At 30.8% G+C, this 15896-nt stretch overlaps 3 protein-coding genes across 5 annotated transcripts; all 3 read left to right on the top strand.

Moving 5' to 3' along the window:
• The first annotated feature begins 475 nt into the window (after positions 1–475).
• On the top strand, positions 476–2681 carry LOC123675523. Its single transcript, XM_045610888.1, has 3 exons — positions 476–621; positions 1752–1957; positions 2489–2681. Exons 1-3 carry the CDS (start codon positions 481–483, stop codon positions 2604–2606), a joined length of 465 nt encoding a protein of 154 aa, XP_045466844.1. The 5' UTR covers positions 476–480; the 3' UTR covers positions 2607–2681.
• Positions 2682–5136: 2455 nt separating this feature from the next.
• LOC123675522 lies at positions 5137–14770 on the top strand. Of its 3 annotated transcripts, none has more exons than XM_045610886.1 (3): positions 5137–5241; positions 13362–13560; positions 14355–14770. In XM_045610886.1, exons 1-3 carry the CDS (start codon positions 5158–5160, stop codon positions 14561–14563), a joined length of 492 nt encoding a protein of 163 aa, XP_045466842.1. In that variant the 5' UTR covers positions 5137–5157; the 3' UTR covers positions 14564–14770. The 3 variants fall into 3 exon arrangements, with proteins under 3 accessions (XP_045466842.1, XP_045466841.1, XP_045466843.1); XM_045610885.1 differs by lacking the exon at positions 5137–5241 and adding an exon at positions 12990–13119; XM_045610887.1 differs by lacking the exon at positions 5137–5241 and adding an exon at positions 12990–13119 and having other exon boundaries at positions 13362–13567; positions 14355–14757.
• LOC123675524 lies at positions 8149–10388 on the top strand. The gene is made up of 3 exons (XM_045610889.1): positions 8149–8277; positions 9442–9647; positions 10162–10388. Exons 1-3 carry the CDS (start codon positions 8215–8217, stop codon positions 10304–10306), a joined length of 414 nt encoding a protein of 137 aa, XP_045466845.1. The 5' UTR covers positions 8149–8214; the 3' UTR covers positions 10307–10388.
• Positions 14771–15896: the final 1126 nt, after the last annotated feature.

The raw sequence follows: 15896 nt of genomic DNA on the forward strand, positions 1-15896 counted from the left end.
ATGTATAATACTTGTACTGGAGGCTTATTCTAACAATCGTTCATTAGCAAACTCTTTCTTTTTTTATTTGAACTCGTAGAAGAATATCAATTCCTTCTGCATATTCTTATAGATAAATACTTTTAAAATTGACTATTCACACAGAAAAGGATTCTGAAAAACTAAAAAAGATTTGATCTTTTCAGTATTTCGTCGAAAGTAATTTCTACTCATCAAATCAAAATAAGAACAAATTACTGCAGATATTTTTCGAATAGTTATTCATGATTCGAGCTGTGAATTTATCTTTACAGATCAGATGAAAAAAGTATTTATGACGGTGAACTACGTGAAAGAATGAACAACGCGTCTTGCCTTCATCAAAATAATTCGGTATTCTACAGAAAATACGCAAAACCTTGATGATTAATCGATCACGTAAAGCAATCTCTTCCGAGATTCAAAAACGATAAATATTTCTCGATCTAAGCTAGTAGATACATGTATATAAATTTTTGTTATATTATTTTCAATAATGAATTAGTTTTGAAATTGATAGGTCTTGATTCAGTTTCAATTATGTTCCTTCTTATACCAACTTTATTTATCTTGTTTCCACTATCTTCAGAATATAATCCCGAAGTGAGTACTTTTTCATAATGATTAGATAAAATATCAGGATACTGAGAGCTATGAGAGTTTCCGTTATGATTTCTTTGAAGCTTTCAATATTTTTTCAATGTTTTTTGAAATTCTGAGTTCAAGTTCAGTGAAGTTACTTTATTTTATTACGGTACAATATGAAATGAAATTAACTCAAAAGCTCCGAAACTATGATGCCAAATTGAAACTTTGAAAAGTGAATACAACTTTTCAATATTTCTTTTCTCAAATATCTTTCGTTGCAGAGATACAGAGTGTTGAATATGAAAAATTAAAATAAATTAATAATTGAATAAAAAAATCTTTCAATTGAATTCTTAAGAATGTTTGTGTTCAATAGGTGCTTCATTTGAAAAAATCACATTCTCAGTTGCCACCAGTGGCGTACAAGAAGGGCATCATGAAACCTCCTCTCCCCTATTTTTTTTACCGCCCTTAAAATCAGAAAAAACAGGCATTTGTCTCATTCCCAATTTAATTTTGAGTAAAAAATGTATACATACATGTTCGAATCCAGAAAAATCAACCTTTCTCAATGTAATTGCACTTTTATGAATACAAACATACTGGTAATGAAAAATTTGTTCGGCAGAAATTAATTTTAGAATTCGAATTACTGGTTCAAATAACAACTGGATATTCAACCAAAAAAATAAAATAATGACACTTCCACATGCATTTTTTTACAAACCTGTTTTCCTGCGGAGGTACAGGATGCAACCAAATGAAAATGTTCAAAGATAACTCAATTCCCTTAGAAAGGTTACAGCTTGTTACCAAAACAATAAATAAATAAATTCTGAAGTATTCTATTTTTATTTCAAATAAATTACCATGACACTTTTATGACAGTGTGGCAACTAATTTTGTTTTTCAAAATAGATTGATTACCCATTGAAGGGTTTCAGCACGATGTGCAGTCTGGAAGGAAACAACTTTGGTTATTATTCATTAATTTTTTCAACTTCTATTTCAATTTTGTATTATATATCACGAGGTCTGATTATATTCTGAATTAAGACCATTTTACTTAGGTGTCGAATTTTTTCACATATTGTAGTTTAGTTCCTGCTATACTTTTTTTTCTACATCATTAAATGTCATTTCAGGAGAGAGATTGGCTTGATCATTGTGACCTCATTAAATTAAAGGAAAGATGTGCTGCTGTAAAAACTACAGCTCCCATTCCCGAAACAACAACGAAGAAAGGGGGATTTTTTTGGTGGTGGAAAAGCCAGAAAAATGTTGGTTTTAGACCAATGGCTCATGAAAAAGAAATATTGGAATCATTGAAACAAAAGCTGATATCTGACTCGTACGTATCTTCATTGTCTAAAATCTATAATATTGAACGAGGACCTGATATATCATGTTTTAATTCATTCAGTTTGCTCACAAGTCATAGCTATCTTCAATTCATTTCATATTTGACTCATTGAATCAGAAGGCCTTTGAAAAATAAAATCAATATTTTTGTTAACGTTCATAAGGTGGAAAAAACTTCATTTTACTCGAATAATACGAAAATTCACCTAAACCTCATGCATATTTGTTGTTTAACACATTTCCAAACTGTTTTTACTATTTTATTATTCCAGAAAGAAGCGCAGTCCCAATGTTGGGCACTGAATGATTATAATTATATTGATTATTATAATTAAGTTGCTTCTGAAAAAGTTCTTTTGGAGGTTAGAAGGGCTTTCAGTCTCACCAAACGAGTAGAAAGTCATATAATGAAACCCATATCATCAAATATTTTAATCATTAATAGAACGTAATTCTAGCTAGTAACAAAAAATATATATTTATTAATGAAATATTTCAGTACAATATTCTTAATTTCCAGTAAGTTTAGGGGTGAGTCTGAAGAAGACGATCCTTGGACTTTTGACAGTGAATATGATTATTACTATGGAGGAGGAGATATTCCATATTACTGGAGTGAAACAGTTCCACCACTCTGATTCGATAAATCAGATTATCCAAAGAAATGAGTCTTTTATATGTCTATATATTCTACTATCGAAATAACACTTTGTACATACAAATGATAATAATATAAATAACTTTGAAAAATTTTTTTTAATAGAACTCTCCCATTATGAGATTTCAAATCTGTGCTGAATTTGGTCAATAAATATTCTAAGGTTGGTATTTAGTCATCTATATATTCTTCATCTTTTACTTATGTACTCAAAAATAATAAGGATTATAAAAAATTTTCAATACTTTTTGAATAATATCGATGCCTATGCAACTTATATAACGTCATTCAATCGCAGACCTGACGCACATATGACTCCACGGATGCCATACAATTTTTTTTTCTTATTAGAACCAGGCTTCGAAAGATGAGTGTCAAAGTTCAGACATAACATACAATTAATTTCTTATTGAGATATTGAAGGTTTCTATTCCGGTAGCAATAATGAATCTTTCTGAAAAAAAGTTATTGATTAAATAAAAACAGAGAAGCATTAGAGTGAATGTATCACTTTTGAAGGTGACAATTTTCACGAATAAAGTCGAATTTTTGAAAAAACTGTTTTCACTAGTAAGACTTTATCACAAGTGAACAAGTGATTTATTTCGAAACTATGATATCGCCATATCGACCCAAATCCCAACATATTATAGATGAGAATTATAAATGTTTGAAGATTACTTATTGAAAAAAAAACAAAAACTCTGAAATGAAGATAAAACCATAGTATGAGTTATGAATGGATATGAATGAATACCTATTTGTGCAATATTATTGTAGGTCTATGGACCGCATAAAAGTATTTAGGTGAAATCCAATCAAAATTTTCAGTATAGATATTACAGTCGAAGAAATAGTAGGTATTAGCTTATCAAAGATTTGTGTCACGCTTCTATTCGATATTTTAAGAGGTTGAATGCAATATATAATAAACTTATATCTACATTTTATTTCCGTCAGTAAATTAAAAAAAATATATAAAGCAGTTTTATATAAACTATTAGAAAAGTTTCAAACTGAATGAGGGTTGTTCATTCCGAATATTATTCCAGAATTTCTCAAGTTAAACTTAACAATTTCTGTGAGTAATAATAAAAAACGAAAATTTTTCCGATCATGCGATAACAATTTACCTAGTAAAATGTAGACTTGACTAAAAGGGGAAAATAACGAAAACTCCTGTTCTTGTTCAAACTGCTATTAAAAAAATCAACTACTAGTAATGACATTCCATGTTCAGAACAAAGATTGGCTGGAGCACTGCGATTAAAGAGATTACATTCAAATTTAGAACCAGCAACAACAGAAATACCCACTTCAATAAAAACTATCCCAGACTCCAACCGATATACCCATTTTGAAATCAAATTCCAAATGAGAATGACAAAAGGTTACTAATGTTTCAAATACACTGTGTCCGTAAAGTATGGCACAAATTCATTTTCAGCTAACCAGACCATTTTAAGAAATAATCTTGAAACACGTTGATTTTTTATTTTGATTTACCGTATTTTAAAATAATAATCTAATATACAGGGTGAATTACTTTCGATTAATGACGTCACCGTCATTTTTTTTTTTTTGAACACCCCCTTTTGTCTCAATTTTCCGATTACTCTAGCTGAGCGGTTTCCAAAAATGTATCAGATGTTGATTCCAATTGGTACAGAGTGGACAAAAATAATAAATTAAATCTAAGCAATAATTAAAACATTCACAAATATCAAAAATATTGTAGTACTAAACTGTAATTGAACACCAATAAATTACTAAACAAATAATGACATTTCACGAAAAACTAGACGACTATGTTTTTTTTAAATTGATAAGAAATTATTTCTTTCATATTCTGTCTGCTAGACCACAACTACATGTTTGCAAACAGCTCATTTTTATTAATCTAAAAATGTAACAAACTACAGGGTGTTACATTCAAACCAATTGCCGCTAGACAATAAGTGTTTTTGATAATATTGTTAATTTAACTAATGGAGAATGTTTCGCGGCGTTACTTTATGAGCACACATAAAACTATTGTATTTTTGTCCACCCTGTACCAATTGGAATCAACTTCTGATACATTTTTGGAATCAGCTCAGCTAGAGTAATCGGAAAATCGAAACCAAATGGGGATGTTTCATTCAAACAAAATGACGGGTCGTCATTACTCGAAAGTAATTCAGCCTGTATATTAGATTATTATTTTAAAATACGGTAAATTACAATCAAAAATCGATATGTTTCAGGATTATGTCTCAAAATGGTCTGTTAAGCTAAAAATGAATTCGTTCCATACTTTACCGACAAAGTGTATAGTGATCGTAATATAACGTACGTATGAACAAATTAATCGATATGCTTCAATCAAATCTCAGAATGAATACGCAACTTGATGATTAATTGGTCACGTAAAACAATCATTTCCCAGATTAAAAGACGATAATTCTTTCTTGATCTATGAGAATATATAATACCCTTTTCTTTCTATTATTTTCAGTATCAAAAAAAGTGTGAACCTCATATTTCCTATCATGCGGTCCATTTCATTTATGTCTCTTCTCATCATATCAACTTTGTTCCTATTTTTTCCTCTATCATTAAGATGTAATCCTGATGTAAGTACTTTCATTTGCAGTTGAGGAGCTACCTAATGCATTTTCATACAATAATCAGTCATATCAATTTTTTTCTCATAACATTATAACAGAAAATTTCATGAAACAGCTCGTTTTTTTATGGACATATTTCGCATCGTGAATATTTCTGATTTTCATATATACGATTTAACGAAAGAATACTAGAATAGTAGGTTATTACAAAGGGCTTTACATTTATTCCACTCCATTCTAGGGAAAAGATTGGCTTGATCGATGTGACATCAATAGATTAAAGGAAAGGCCTCCTGAAATAGCCTCTGCTACTTCCATTCCTTATACAACAACAAAGAAGAAGGGCATATTCTGGTGGTGGAAAGACAAAGGTTTTCCTCTTAGACCAATGGCTCATGAAAAAGAAATTTTTGAAATATTAAAAGAAAAGCTGATGGGTGAGTTGTAAGTATCCTCAAAGCTTGAATTGAAACCTACATCGAATATTTTGAAATTATAACTTCTTCATAAAATATCTCGAATCATAAAAATGAGTTCCAGTCCTCCGCTCTGAAAGTCTAGTAGCTTACCGCACAGCTACAGATTTTCATAAGAAACAATGAGATTATGATGAACATAAAGGTTCAAGGGTTATTCAAAAATTCATAACTCAGAAACTAGGACTTTACGGTGAACAAATTATATGCAGAGGCATCGTAGATATAGATGATTTCAATTTCGTGTTTATGTGTTGGTAAATTCACGAGAAATGAATTTTGTTATTATTTTTTTCTGAATTAAAAAGTTCATGGATTGTATTCTTAAGCTAGAAGGTAATGCAATTGACTTCTATACCAAATTTTATGTGAAAATAATAAACCAAAACAAAAGTCCTCCATTATTATACAGGCTGATAATATAATTTAATAACTTTGGCGTCGGATAGATCAACTCTTTTCATGAAAAATAAGTTCATATAAATATATACCCTAACAAGCTTTGATTTCGTGATAGAGGGTGTTAAATTTTGAAAAAGAACATAAGTTTTTTACTCACACCTCTAGTATTATTACATTCATTGTTTCAATATGCAGGTATTGAATTTTAGATAATGTAATGCTATGAAGACTATTATTCAATTTTATTTCACAAAAATTTATATCGCAATTTGTTTTCGTCTTGAAAATGTTTATTCAATTTAGAATATAGAGTTATACACCTATTTCAATACCTGTATCATTCTTATGTTCCAGAAAAGGTAACGGTTTGTCTGAAGAACTGGATCCTTGGACTAATGATGCGAGGGCTTTTCTTGACTATAACTATGATTATGAATATCAGAACCATGAAGGAATCCCTCCATAAGAATCTCATAAATCAGATTATCCAAAGTAATGAGTCGTTACTCTTGAAACAACACTTTGCAAATACAAATTATTATGGATATAAAGAATTTTGAAAAAAGGGTTTTTGAATTACACTCATTTCCTGCAACGTTTTCTTCAACTGATAATCCTCATAATAATCATGTTCGTAAAAATATATCACTTCAAAAGTACTCTCACATATGAGGTTCCATATCTAATTTGGAAAATAAATAAATAATCCAAAGTATTTAGTCCTCCATATTTTCTTCATATCCTGCTATTGAAAAACAACAATTTATACATAAAAATTATAATGAATTTTAAAACTTTTCAATAAACATTTCGATCTTTATTGATGCCCCTGCAACTCATTCCATGTCATTGAATGTCCCATACCTGGCGCACATATGACACCAAGAATGCCATACCAATTTGTTTTCTTGTTTTTAGGTAAAAAGCTTCAAAAGATGCATGTCAAAATTACGGAATATAGAAATAGTCCTAATCGAGATATTGAAGTTTAGTTACGCTACATTTTTTGTTTGTTGCAATACAAAAGTATTCAAACATTATAATCCCGACTTTTGCCTATACGAGTAGGATTTCTCCTCGCCGTCGGCCTCTCACTCCTCGCTAAGAGGAACATTCACTCAATCCCAGATATTTAAAATATCAGAAGGGTAGAGCTCGGTCGTGTCCGGTCCTTGTAGTCCCTCTGGTTCTCGTCGAACTTCTGGTCCTCTTACACGCGATCCTTGGACCTGTCCTTCCCTTCCTAGGAATTTTCTCACCGTCGTTGCAGTACCTAAAAGAACAGCTTTTTGCATTATATTACATATATACTCACTAAGTCCTAGTTGCTTGATATTTCTCCTGAGATTTTTGGGTACTGTTCCTAGTCCTAGTTGCTTGATATTTCTCCTGAGATTTTTGGGTACTATTCCTGTTGTTGAGATGATAATTGGAATAGTTCTTGTTGATATAATTCCCCACTGGCGCTTTATCTGGAATTCGAGGTCCCTATATTTTGAAATTTTTTCGACCTCTTTTTGACAGTTGGAGAAATTGAAATTAATGTATAATACTTGTACTGGCTTATTCTAACAATCGTTCATTCGCAGACTCTTTCTTTCTTTATTGGAACTCGTGGAAGAATATCAAAGCCTTCTGCATATTCTTATAGATAAATACTTTAAAAATTGACAAAGTATTCACACAGAAAAGGAATCTGAAAAACTAAAAAAGATTTCATCTTTTCAATATTTCGTTGAAAGTAATTACTACTCACCAAATCAAAATAAGAACAAATTACTGCAGGTATTTTTCGAATAGTTATTCATGGTTCGAGCTGTGAATTTATCTTTACAGATCAGATGAAAAAAGTATTTATGACGGTGAACTACGTGAAAGAATGAACAACGCGTCTTGCCTTTATCAAAATAATTCGGTATCCTACAGAAAATACGCAAAACCTTGATGATTAATCTATCACGTAAAGCAATCTCTTCCGAGATTCAAAAACGATAAATATTTCTCGATCTAAGCTAGTAGATACATGAATATAAATTTTTGTTATATTATTTTCAATATTGAATTAGTTTTGAAATTGATAGGTCTTGATTCAGTTTCAATTATGTTCCTTCTCATACCAACTTTATTTATCTTGTTTCCACTATCTTCAGAATATAATCCCGAAGTGAGTACTTTTTCATAATGATTAGATAAAATATCAGGATACTGAGAGCTATGAGAGTTTCCGTTATGATTTCTTTGAAGCTTTCAATATTTTTTCAATGTTTTTTGAAATTCTGAGTTCAAGTTCAGTGAAGTTACTTTATTTTATTACGGTACAATATGAAATGAAATTAACTCAAAAGCTCCGAAACTATGATGCCAAATTGAAACTTTGAAAAGTGAATACAACTTTTCAATATTTCTTTTCTCAAATATCTTTCGTTGCAGAGATACAGAGTGTTGAATATGAAAAATTAAAATAAATCAATAATTGAATAAAAAAATCTTTCAATTGAATTCATAAGAATGTTTGTGTTCAATAGGTGCTTAATTTGAAAAAATCACATTCTCAGTTGCCACCAGTGGCGTACAAGAAGGGCATCATGAAACCTCCACTCCCCTATTTTTTTCGCCGCCCTTAAAATCAGAAAAAACAGGCATTTGTCTCATTCCCAATTTAATTTTGAGTAAAAAATGTATACCTACATGTTCGAATCCAGAAAAATTAACCTTTCTCAATGTAATTGCACTTTTATGAATACAAACATACTGGTAATGAAAAATTTGTTCGGCAGAAATTAATTTTAGGATTCGAATTACTGGTTCAAATAACGACTGGATATTCAACCAAAAAATAAAATAATGACACTTTCACATGCATTTTTTTACAAAGCTGTTTTCCTGCGGAGGTACAGGATGCAACCAAATGAAAATGTTCAAAGATAACTCCATTCCCTTAGAAGGATGCAACCAAATGAAAATGTTCAAAGATAACTCAATTCCTTAGACAGCTTGTTACCAAAACAATAAATAAATAAATTCTGAAGTATTCTATTTTTATTTCAAATAAATTACCATGACACTTTTATGACAGTGTGGCAACTAATTTTGTTTTTCAAAATAGGTTGATTACCCATTGAAGGGTTTCAGCACGATGTGCAGTCTGGAAGGAAACAACTTTGGTTATTAATCATTAATTTTTTCAACTTCTATTTCAATTTTGTATATCACGAGGTCTGATTATATTCTGAATTAAGACCATTTCACTTAGGTGTCGATTTTCTTCACATATTGTAGTTTAGTTCCTGCTATACTTTTTTTTTTACATCATTAAATGTCATTTCAGGAGAGAGATTGGCTTAATCATTGTGACCTCATTAAATTAAAGGAAAGATGTGCTGCTGTAAAAACTACAGCTCCCATTCCCGAAACAACAACGAAGAAAGGGGGATTTTTTTGGTGGTGGAAAAGCCAGAAAAATGTTGGTTTTAGACCAATGGCTCATGAAAAAGAAATATTCGAATCATTGAAACAAAAGCTGATATCTGACTCGTACGTATCTTCATTGTCTAAAATCTGTAATATTGAACGAGGACCTGATATTTCATGTTTTAATTCATTCAGTTTGCTCACAAGTCATAGCTATCTTCAATTCATTTCATATTTGACTCATTGAATCAGAAGGCCTTTGAAAAATAAAATCAATATTTTTGTTAACGTTCATTAGGTGGTAAAAACTTTATTTTACTCGAATAATACAAAAATTCACCAAAACCTCATGCATATTTGTTGTTTAACACATTTCCAAACTGTTCAGAAAGAAGCGCAGTCCCAATGTTGGGCACTGAATGATTATAATTATATTGATTATTATAATTAAGTTGCTTCTGAAAAAGTTCTTTTGGAGGTTAAAAGGGCTTTCAGTCTCACCAAACGAGTAGAAAGTCATATAATGAAACCCATATCATCAAATATTTTAATCATCAATAGAAACGTAATTCTAGCTAGTAACAAAAAATATATATTTATTAATGAAATATTTCAGTACAATATTCTTAATTTCCAGTAAGTTTAGGGGTGAGTCTGAAGAAATGGATCCTTGGACAAATGATGCGAGGGCTTTTCTTGACAGTGAATATGATTATTACTATCAGTACTATGGAGGAATTCCACCACTCGGATTCGATAAATCAGATTATCCAAAGAAATGAGTCTTTCATATTGTCTATATATTCTAGTACCGAAATAACACTTTGTACATACAAATGATAATGAATATAAATAATTTTGAAATTTTTTTTTTAATAGAACTCTCCCATTATGAGATTTCAAATCTGTGCTGAATTTGGTCAATAAATATTTAATTTAGTCATCTATATATTCTTCATCTTTTTCTTATGAAACAACACTTTGTACTCAAAAATAATAAGGACTATAAAAAATTTTCAATACTTTTTGAACAATATCGATGCCTATGCAACTTATATAACGTCATTCAATCGCAGACCTGACGCATATATGACTCCACGGATGCCATACAATTTTTTTTTCTTATTAGAACCAGGCTTCGAAAGATGTGTGTCAAAGTTCAGACATAACATAACATACAATTAGTTTCTTATCGAGATATTGAAGGTTGCTATTCCGGTAGCAATAATGAATCTTTCTGCGAAAAAGTTATTGATTAAATGAAAACAGAGAAGCATTAGAGTGAATGTATCACTTTTGAAGGTGACTATTTTCACGAATAAAGTCGAATTTTTGAGAAAAACTGTTTCACTAGTAAGACTTAGTATCTCACACATTATAATATATCATCCGAAAAATACACTCAAATACGAGGTTTCATCTCTGAGTGAAATTTAGGCAATATTTTTTTTCTGAAGTCTCTAGCAAACCTAATTCAAATGTATTGAGATTCTTATTGAACATTGCCAAATTCAAATTATAAAAAAACCAATTGAGGGAGGTACACAGAAATTTATCAGAAGTGAACAAGTGATTTATTTCGAAACTATGATATCGTCATATCGACCCAAATCCCAACATATTATAGATAAGAATTATAAATGTTTGAAGATTACTTATTGAAAAAAAAAACAAAAACTCTGAAATGAAGATAAAACCATAGTATGAGTTATGAATGGATATGAATGAGTATCTATTTGTGCAATATTATTGTAGGTCTATGGACCGCATAAAAGTATTTAGGTGAAATCGAATCAAAATTTTCAGTATAGATATTTCAGTCGGAGAAATAGAAGGTATTAGCTTATCAAAGATTTGTGTCACGCTTCTATTCGATATTTTAAGAGGTTGAATGCAATACATAATAAACTTATATCTACATTTTATTTCCATCATTAAATTAAAAAAAAAAATTATAAAACAGTTTTATATAAACTATTAAAAAAGTTTCAAACTGAATGAGGGTTGTTCATTCCGAAGATTATTCCAGAATTTTGCAAGTTAAACCTAACAATTTCTGTGAGTAATAATAAAAAACGAAAAATTTTCCGATCATGCGATAACAATTTACCTAGTAAAATGTAGACTTGACTAAAAGGGGAACATAACGAAAACTCCTGTTCTTGTTCAAACTGCTATTAAAAAAATCAACTACTAGTAATGACATTCCATGTTCAGAACAAAGATTGGCTGGAGCACTGCGATTAAAGAGATTACATTCAAATTTAGAACCAGCAACAACAGAAATACCCACTTCAATAAAAACTATCCCAGACTCCAACCGATATACCCATTTTGAAATCAAATTCCGAATGAGAATGACAAAAGGTTACTAATGTTTCAAATACACTGTGTCCGTAAAGTATGGCACAAATTCATTTTCAGCTAACCAGACCATTTTAAGAAATAATCTCGAAACACGTTGATTTTTTATTTTGATTTACCGTATTTTAAAATAATGATCTAATATACAGGGTGAATTACTTTCGATTAATGACGTCACCGTCATTTTTTTTTTTGAACACCCCCTTTTGCCTCAATTTTCCGATTACTCTAGCTGAGCGGTTTCCAAAAATGTATCAGATGTTGATTCCAATTGGTACAGGGTGGACAAAAATAATAAATTAAATCTAAGCAATAATTAAAACATTCACAAATATCAAAAATATTGTAGTACTAAACTGTGATAGAACACCAATAAATTACTAAACAAATGATGACATTTCACGAAAAACTAGAGTACTATGTTTTTTTTAAATTGATAAGAAATTATTTCTTTCATATTCTGTCTGCTAGACCAAAACTACCAAGCATGTTTGTAAACAGCTCATTTTTATTAATCTAAAAATGTAACAAACTACAGGGTGTTACATTCAAACCAATTGCCGCTAGGCAATAAGTATTTTTGATAATACTGTTAATTTAACTAATGAAGTATGTTTCGCGGCGTTACTTTATGAGCACACACAAAACTATTGTATTTTTGTCCACCCTGTACCAATTTGAATCAATTTCTGATACATTTTTGGAATCAGCTCAGCTAGAGTAATCGGAAAATTGAAACCAAATGGGGATGTTTCATTTAAACAAAATGACGGTGTCGTCATTACTCGAAAGTAATTCACCCTGTATATTAGATTATTATTTTAAAATTCGGTAAATTACAATCAAAAATCGATATGTTTCAGGATTATTTCTCAAAATGGTCTGTTAAGCTAAAAATGAATTCGTTCCATACTTTACCGACTTACCGACAGAGTGTATAGTGATCGTAATACACAAACAAATTAATCGATATGCTTCAATCAAATCTCAGAATGAATACGCATTTTGATGATTAATTGGTCACGTAAAACAATCATTTCCCAGATTAAAAGACGATAATTCTTTCTTGATCTATGAGAATATATAATACTGTTTTCTTTCTATTATTTTCAGTATCAAGAAAAGTTCGAACCTCATATTTCCTATCATGCGGTCCATTTCATTTATGTCTCTTATCATCATATCAACTTTGATCCTATTTTTTCCTCTATCATCAAAATGTAATCCTGATGTAAGTAGTTTCATTTGCAGTTGAGGAGCTACCTAATGCATTTTCATAGAATAATCAGTCATATCAATTTTTTTCTCATAACATTATAACAGAAAATTTCATGAAACAGCTCGTTTTTTTATGGACATATTTCGCATCGTGAATATTTCTGATTTTCTATTTTCATATATACGATTTAACGTAAGAATACTAGAATAGTAGGTTATTACAAAGGGCTTTACATTTATTCCACTGCATTCTAGGAGAAGAATTGGCTTGATCGATGTGACATCAATAGATTAAAGGAAAGGCCTCCTGAAATACCCTCTGCTACTTCCCTTCCTTATACAACAACAACAAAGAAGAAGGGCATATTCTGGTGGTGGAAAGACAAAGGTTTTCCTCTTAGACCAATGGCTCATGAGAAAGAAATTTTTGAAATATTAAAAGAAAAGCTGATGGGTGAGTTGTAAGTATCCTCAAAGCTTGAATTGAAACCTACATCGAATATTTTGAAATTATAACTTCTTCATAAAATATCTCGAATCATAAGAATGAGCTCCAGTCCTCCGCTCTAAAAGTCTAGTAGCTTACCGCACAGTTACAGCTTTTCATAAGAAACAATGAGATTATGATGAACATAAAGGTTCAAAGGTTATTCAAAAATTCATAACTCCGAAACTATGACTTTACGGTGAACAAATTATATGCAGAGGCATCGTAGACATAGATGATTTCAAATTCGTGTTTATGTGTTGGTAAATTTACGAGAAATTAATTTTGTTATTTTTTTTTCTGAATTAAAAAGTTCATGGATTGTATTCTTAAGCTAGAAGGTAATGCAATTGACTTCTATACCAAATTTCATGTGAAAATAATAAACCAAAACAAAAGTCCTTCATTATTATACAGGCTGATAATATAATTCAATAACTTTGGCGTCGGACAGATCAACTCTTTTCATGAAAAAAAAGTTCATATAAACATATACCCTAACAAGCTTTGATTTCGTGATAGAGGGTGTTAAATTTTGAAAAAGAACATAAGTTTTTTACTCACACCTCTAGTATTATTACATTCATTGTCTCAATATTCAGGTATTGAATTTTAGATAATGTAATGCTATGAAGACTATTATTCAATTTTATTCCACAAAAATTTATATCGCAATTTGTTTTCGTCTTGAAAATGTTTATTCAATTTAGAATATAGAGTTATACACATATTTCAATACCTGTATCATTTTTATGTTCCAGAAGAGGTAGGGGTTTGTCTGAAGAACTGGATCCTTGGACTAATGATGCGAGGGCTTTTCGTGACTATAACTATGATTATGAATATCAGAACCATGAAGGAATCCCACCATACGAATCTCATAAATCAGATTATCCAAAGTAATGAGTCGTTTATGTTGTCTACATATTCTACTCTTGAAACAACACTTTGCAAATACAAATTATTATGAATATAAAGAATTTTGAAAAAAGGGTTTTTGAATTACACTCATTTCCTGCAACGTTTTCTTCAACTGATAATCCTCATAATAATCATGTTCGTAAAAATATATCACTTCAAAAGTACTCTCACATATGAGGTTCCATATCTAATTTGGAAAATAAATAAATAATCCAAAGTATTTAGTCTTCCATATTTTCTTCATATTCTGCTATTGAAAAACAACAATTTATACATAAAAATTATAATGAATATTAAAAATTTTCAATAAACATTTCGATCCTTATTGATGCCCCTGCAACTCATTCCACGTCATTCAATGTCCCGTACCTGGCGCACATATGACACCAAGAAAGCCATACCAATTTGTTTTCTTGTTTTTAGGTACCAAGCTTCAAAAGATGCATGTCAAAATTACGAAATATAGAGTTAGTCCTAATCGAGATATTGAAGTTTAGTTACGCTTCATTTTTTGTTCGTTGCAATACAAAAGTATTCAAACATTATAATCCCGACTTTTGCCTATACGCGTAGGCTTTCTCCTCGCCGTCGGCTTCTCACTCCTCGCTAAGAGGAACACTCAATCCCAGATATTTTAAATATCAGAAGGCTAGAGCTCGGTCGTGTCCGGTCCTTGTGGTCCCTCTGGTTCTCGTCGAACATCTGGTCCTTTTACACGCGACCTTGGACCTGTCCTTCGCATCCTAGGTCCTTGTAGTACCTAAAAGAACAGCTTTTTGCATTATATTACATATATACTCACTAAGTCCTAGTTGCTTGATATTTCTCCTCAGATTTTTGGGTAGTATTCCTGTTGTTGAGATGATAATTGGAATAGTTCTCGTTGATATCATTGCCCACTGGCGCTTTATCTGGAATTCGAGGTCCCTATATTTTGAAATTTTTTCGACCTCTTTTTGACGCATGTTGTTGTTATTAGGTATTGCTACGTCGATGAGTATTGCTGCCTTTTGATGTTTATCAACAAGCAGTATATCTGGCCTGTTGTGAGGGACTGTTTTATCAGTCAAAACTGTATGATCCCAGTACAGTTTATAGCGTTCAATTTCCAGGATGGTTTCCGGTCGGTATTTGTAGTATGGCACTTTTTCAGAATGAATTAGTGTTAATTTAATTGCTATTTCTTGGTGTAGTATCTTTCCTACTGCATCGTGTCTTTCTTTATATTCATTTCCTGCTAACATTTGGCATCCTCCCGTGATATGCTGGATTGTCTCATTCGTTGGACACCCATAACGGCATCGATCGTCAGTAATAGTTCGATCCTTTATGATAAAAAAAAAAACATTGGAAACATTATAATTATTATTATTATTTCTTCA

Source organism: Harmonia axyridis, chromosome 3, assembly GCF_914767665.1.
Source record: "Harmonia axyridis chromosome 3, icHarAxyr1.1, whole genome shotgun sequence".
Lineage (NCBI taxonomy): Eukaryota > Metazoa > Arthropoda > Insecta > Coleoptera > Coccinellidae > Harmonia > Harmonia axyridis.

Bases quoted from the DNA above. Each gene is read 5' to 3' on its own strand.
- LOC123675523 (XM_045610888.1), top strand. From the start codon at position 481: ATGTATATAAATTTTTGTTATATTATTTTCAATAATGAATTAGTTTTG. The intron at 622-1,751 runs GTGAGTACTTTT...ATGTCATTTCAG, and splicing joins CTTCAGAATATAATCCCGAA to GAGAGAGATTGGCTTGATCA. The intron at 1,958-2,488 runs GTACGTATCTTC...CTTAATTTCCAG, and splicing joins CAAAAGCTGATATCTGACTC to TAAGTTTAGGGGTGAGTCTG.
- LOC123675522 (XM_045610886.1), top strand. From the start codon at position 5,158: ATGCGGTCCATTTCATTTATGTCTCTTCTCATCATATCAACTTTGTTC. The intron at 5,242-13,361 runs GTAAGTACTTTC...ACTGCATTCTAG, and splicing joins CATTAAGATGTAATCCTGAT to GAGAAGAATTGGCTTGATCG. The intron at 13,561-14,354 runs GTGAGTTGTAAG...TTTATGTTCCAG, and splicing joins ATTAAAAGAAAAGCTGATGG to AAGAGGTAGGGGTTTGTCTG.
- LOC123675524 (XM_045610889.1), top strand. From the start codon at position 8,215: ATGTTCCTTCTCATACCAACTTTATTTATCTTGTTTCCACTATCTTCA. The intron at 8,278-9,441 runs GTGAGTACTTTT...ATGTCATTTCAG, and splicing joins CTTCAGAATATAATCCCGAA to GAGAGAGATTGGCTTAATCA. The intron at 9,648-10,161 runs GTACGTATCTTC...CTTAATTTCCAG, and splicing joins CAAAAGCTGATATCTGACTC to TAAGTTTAGGGGTGAGTCTG.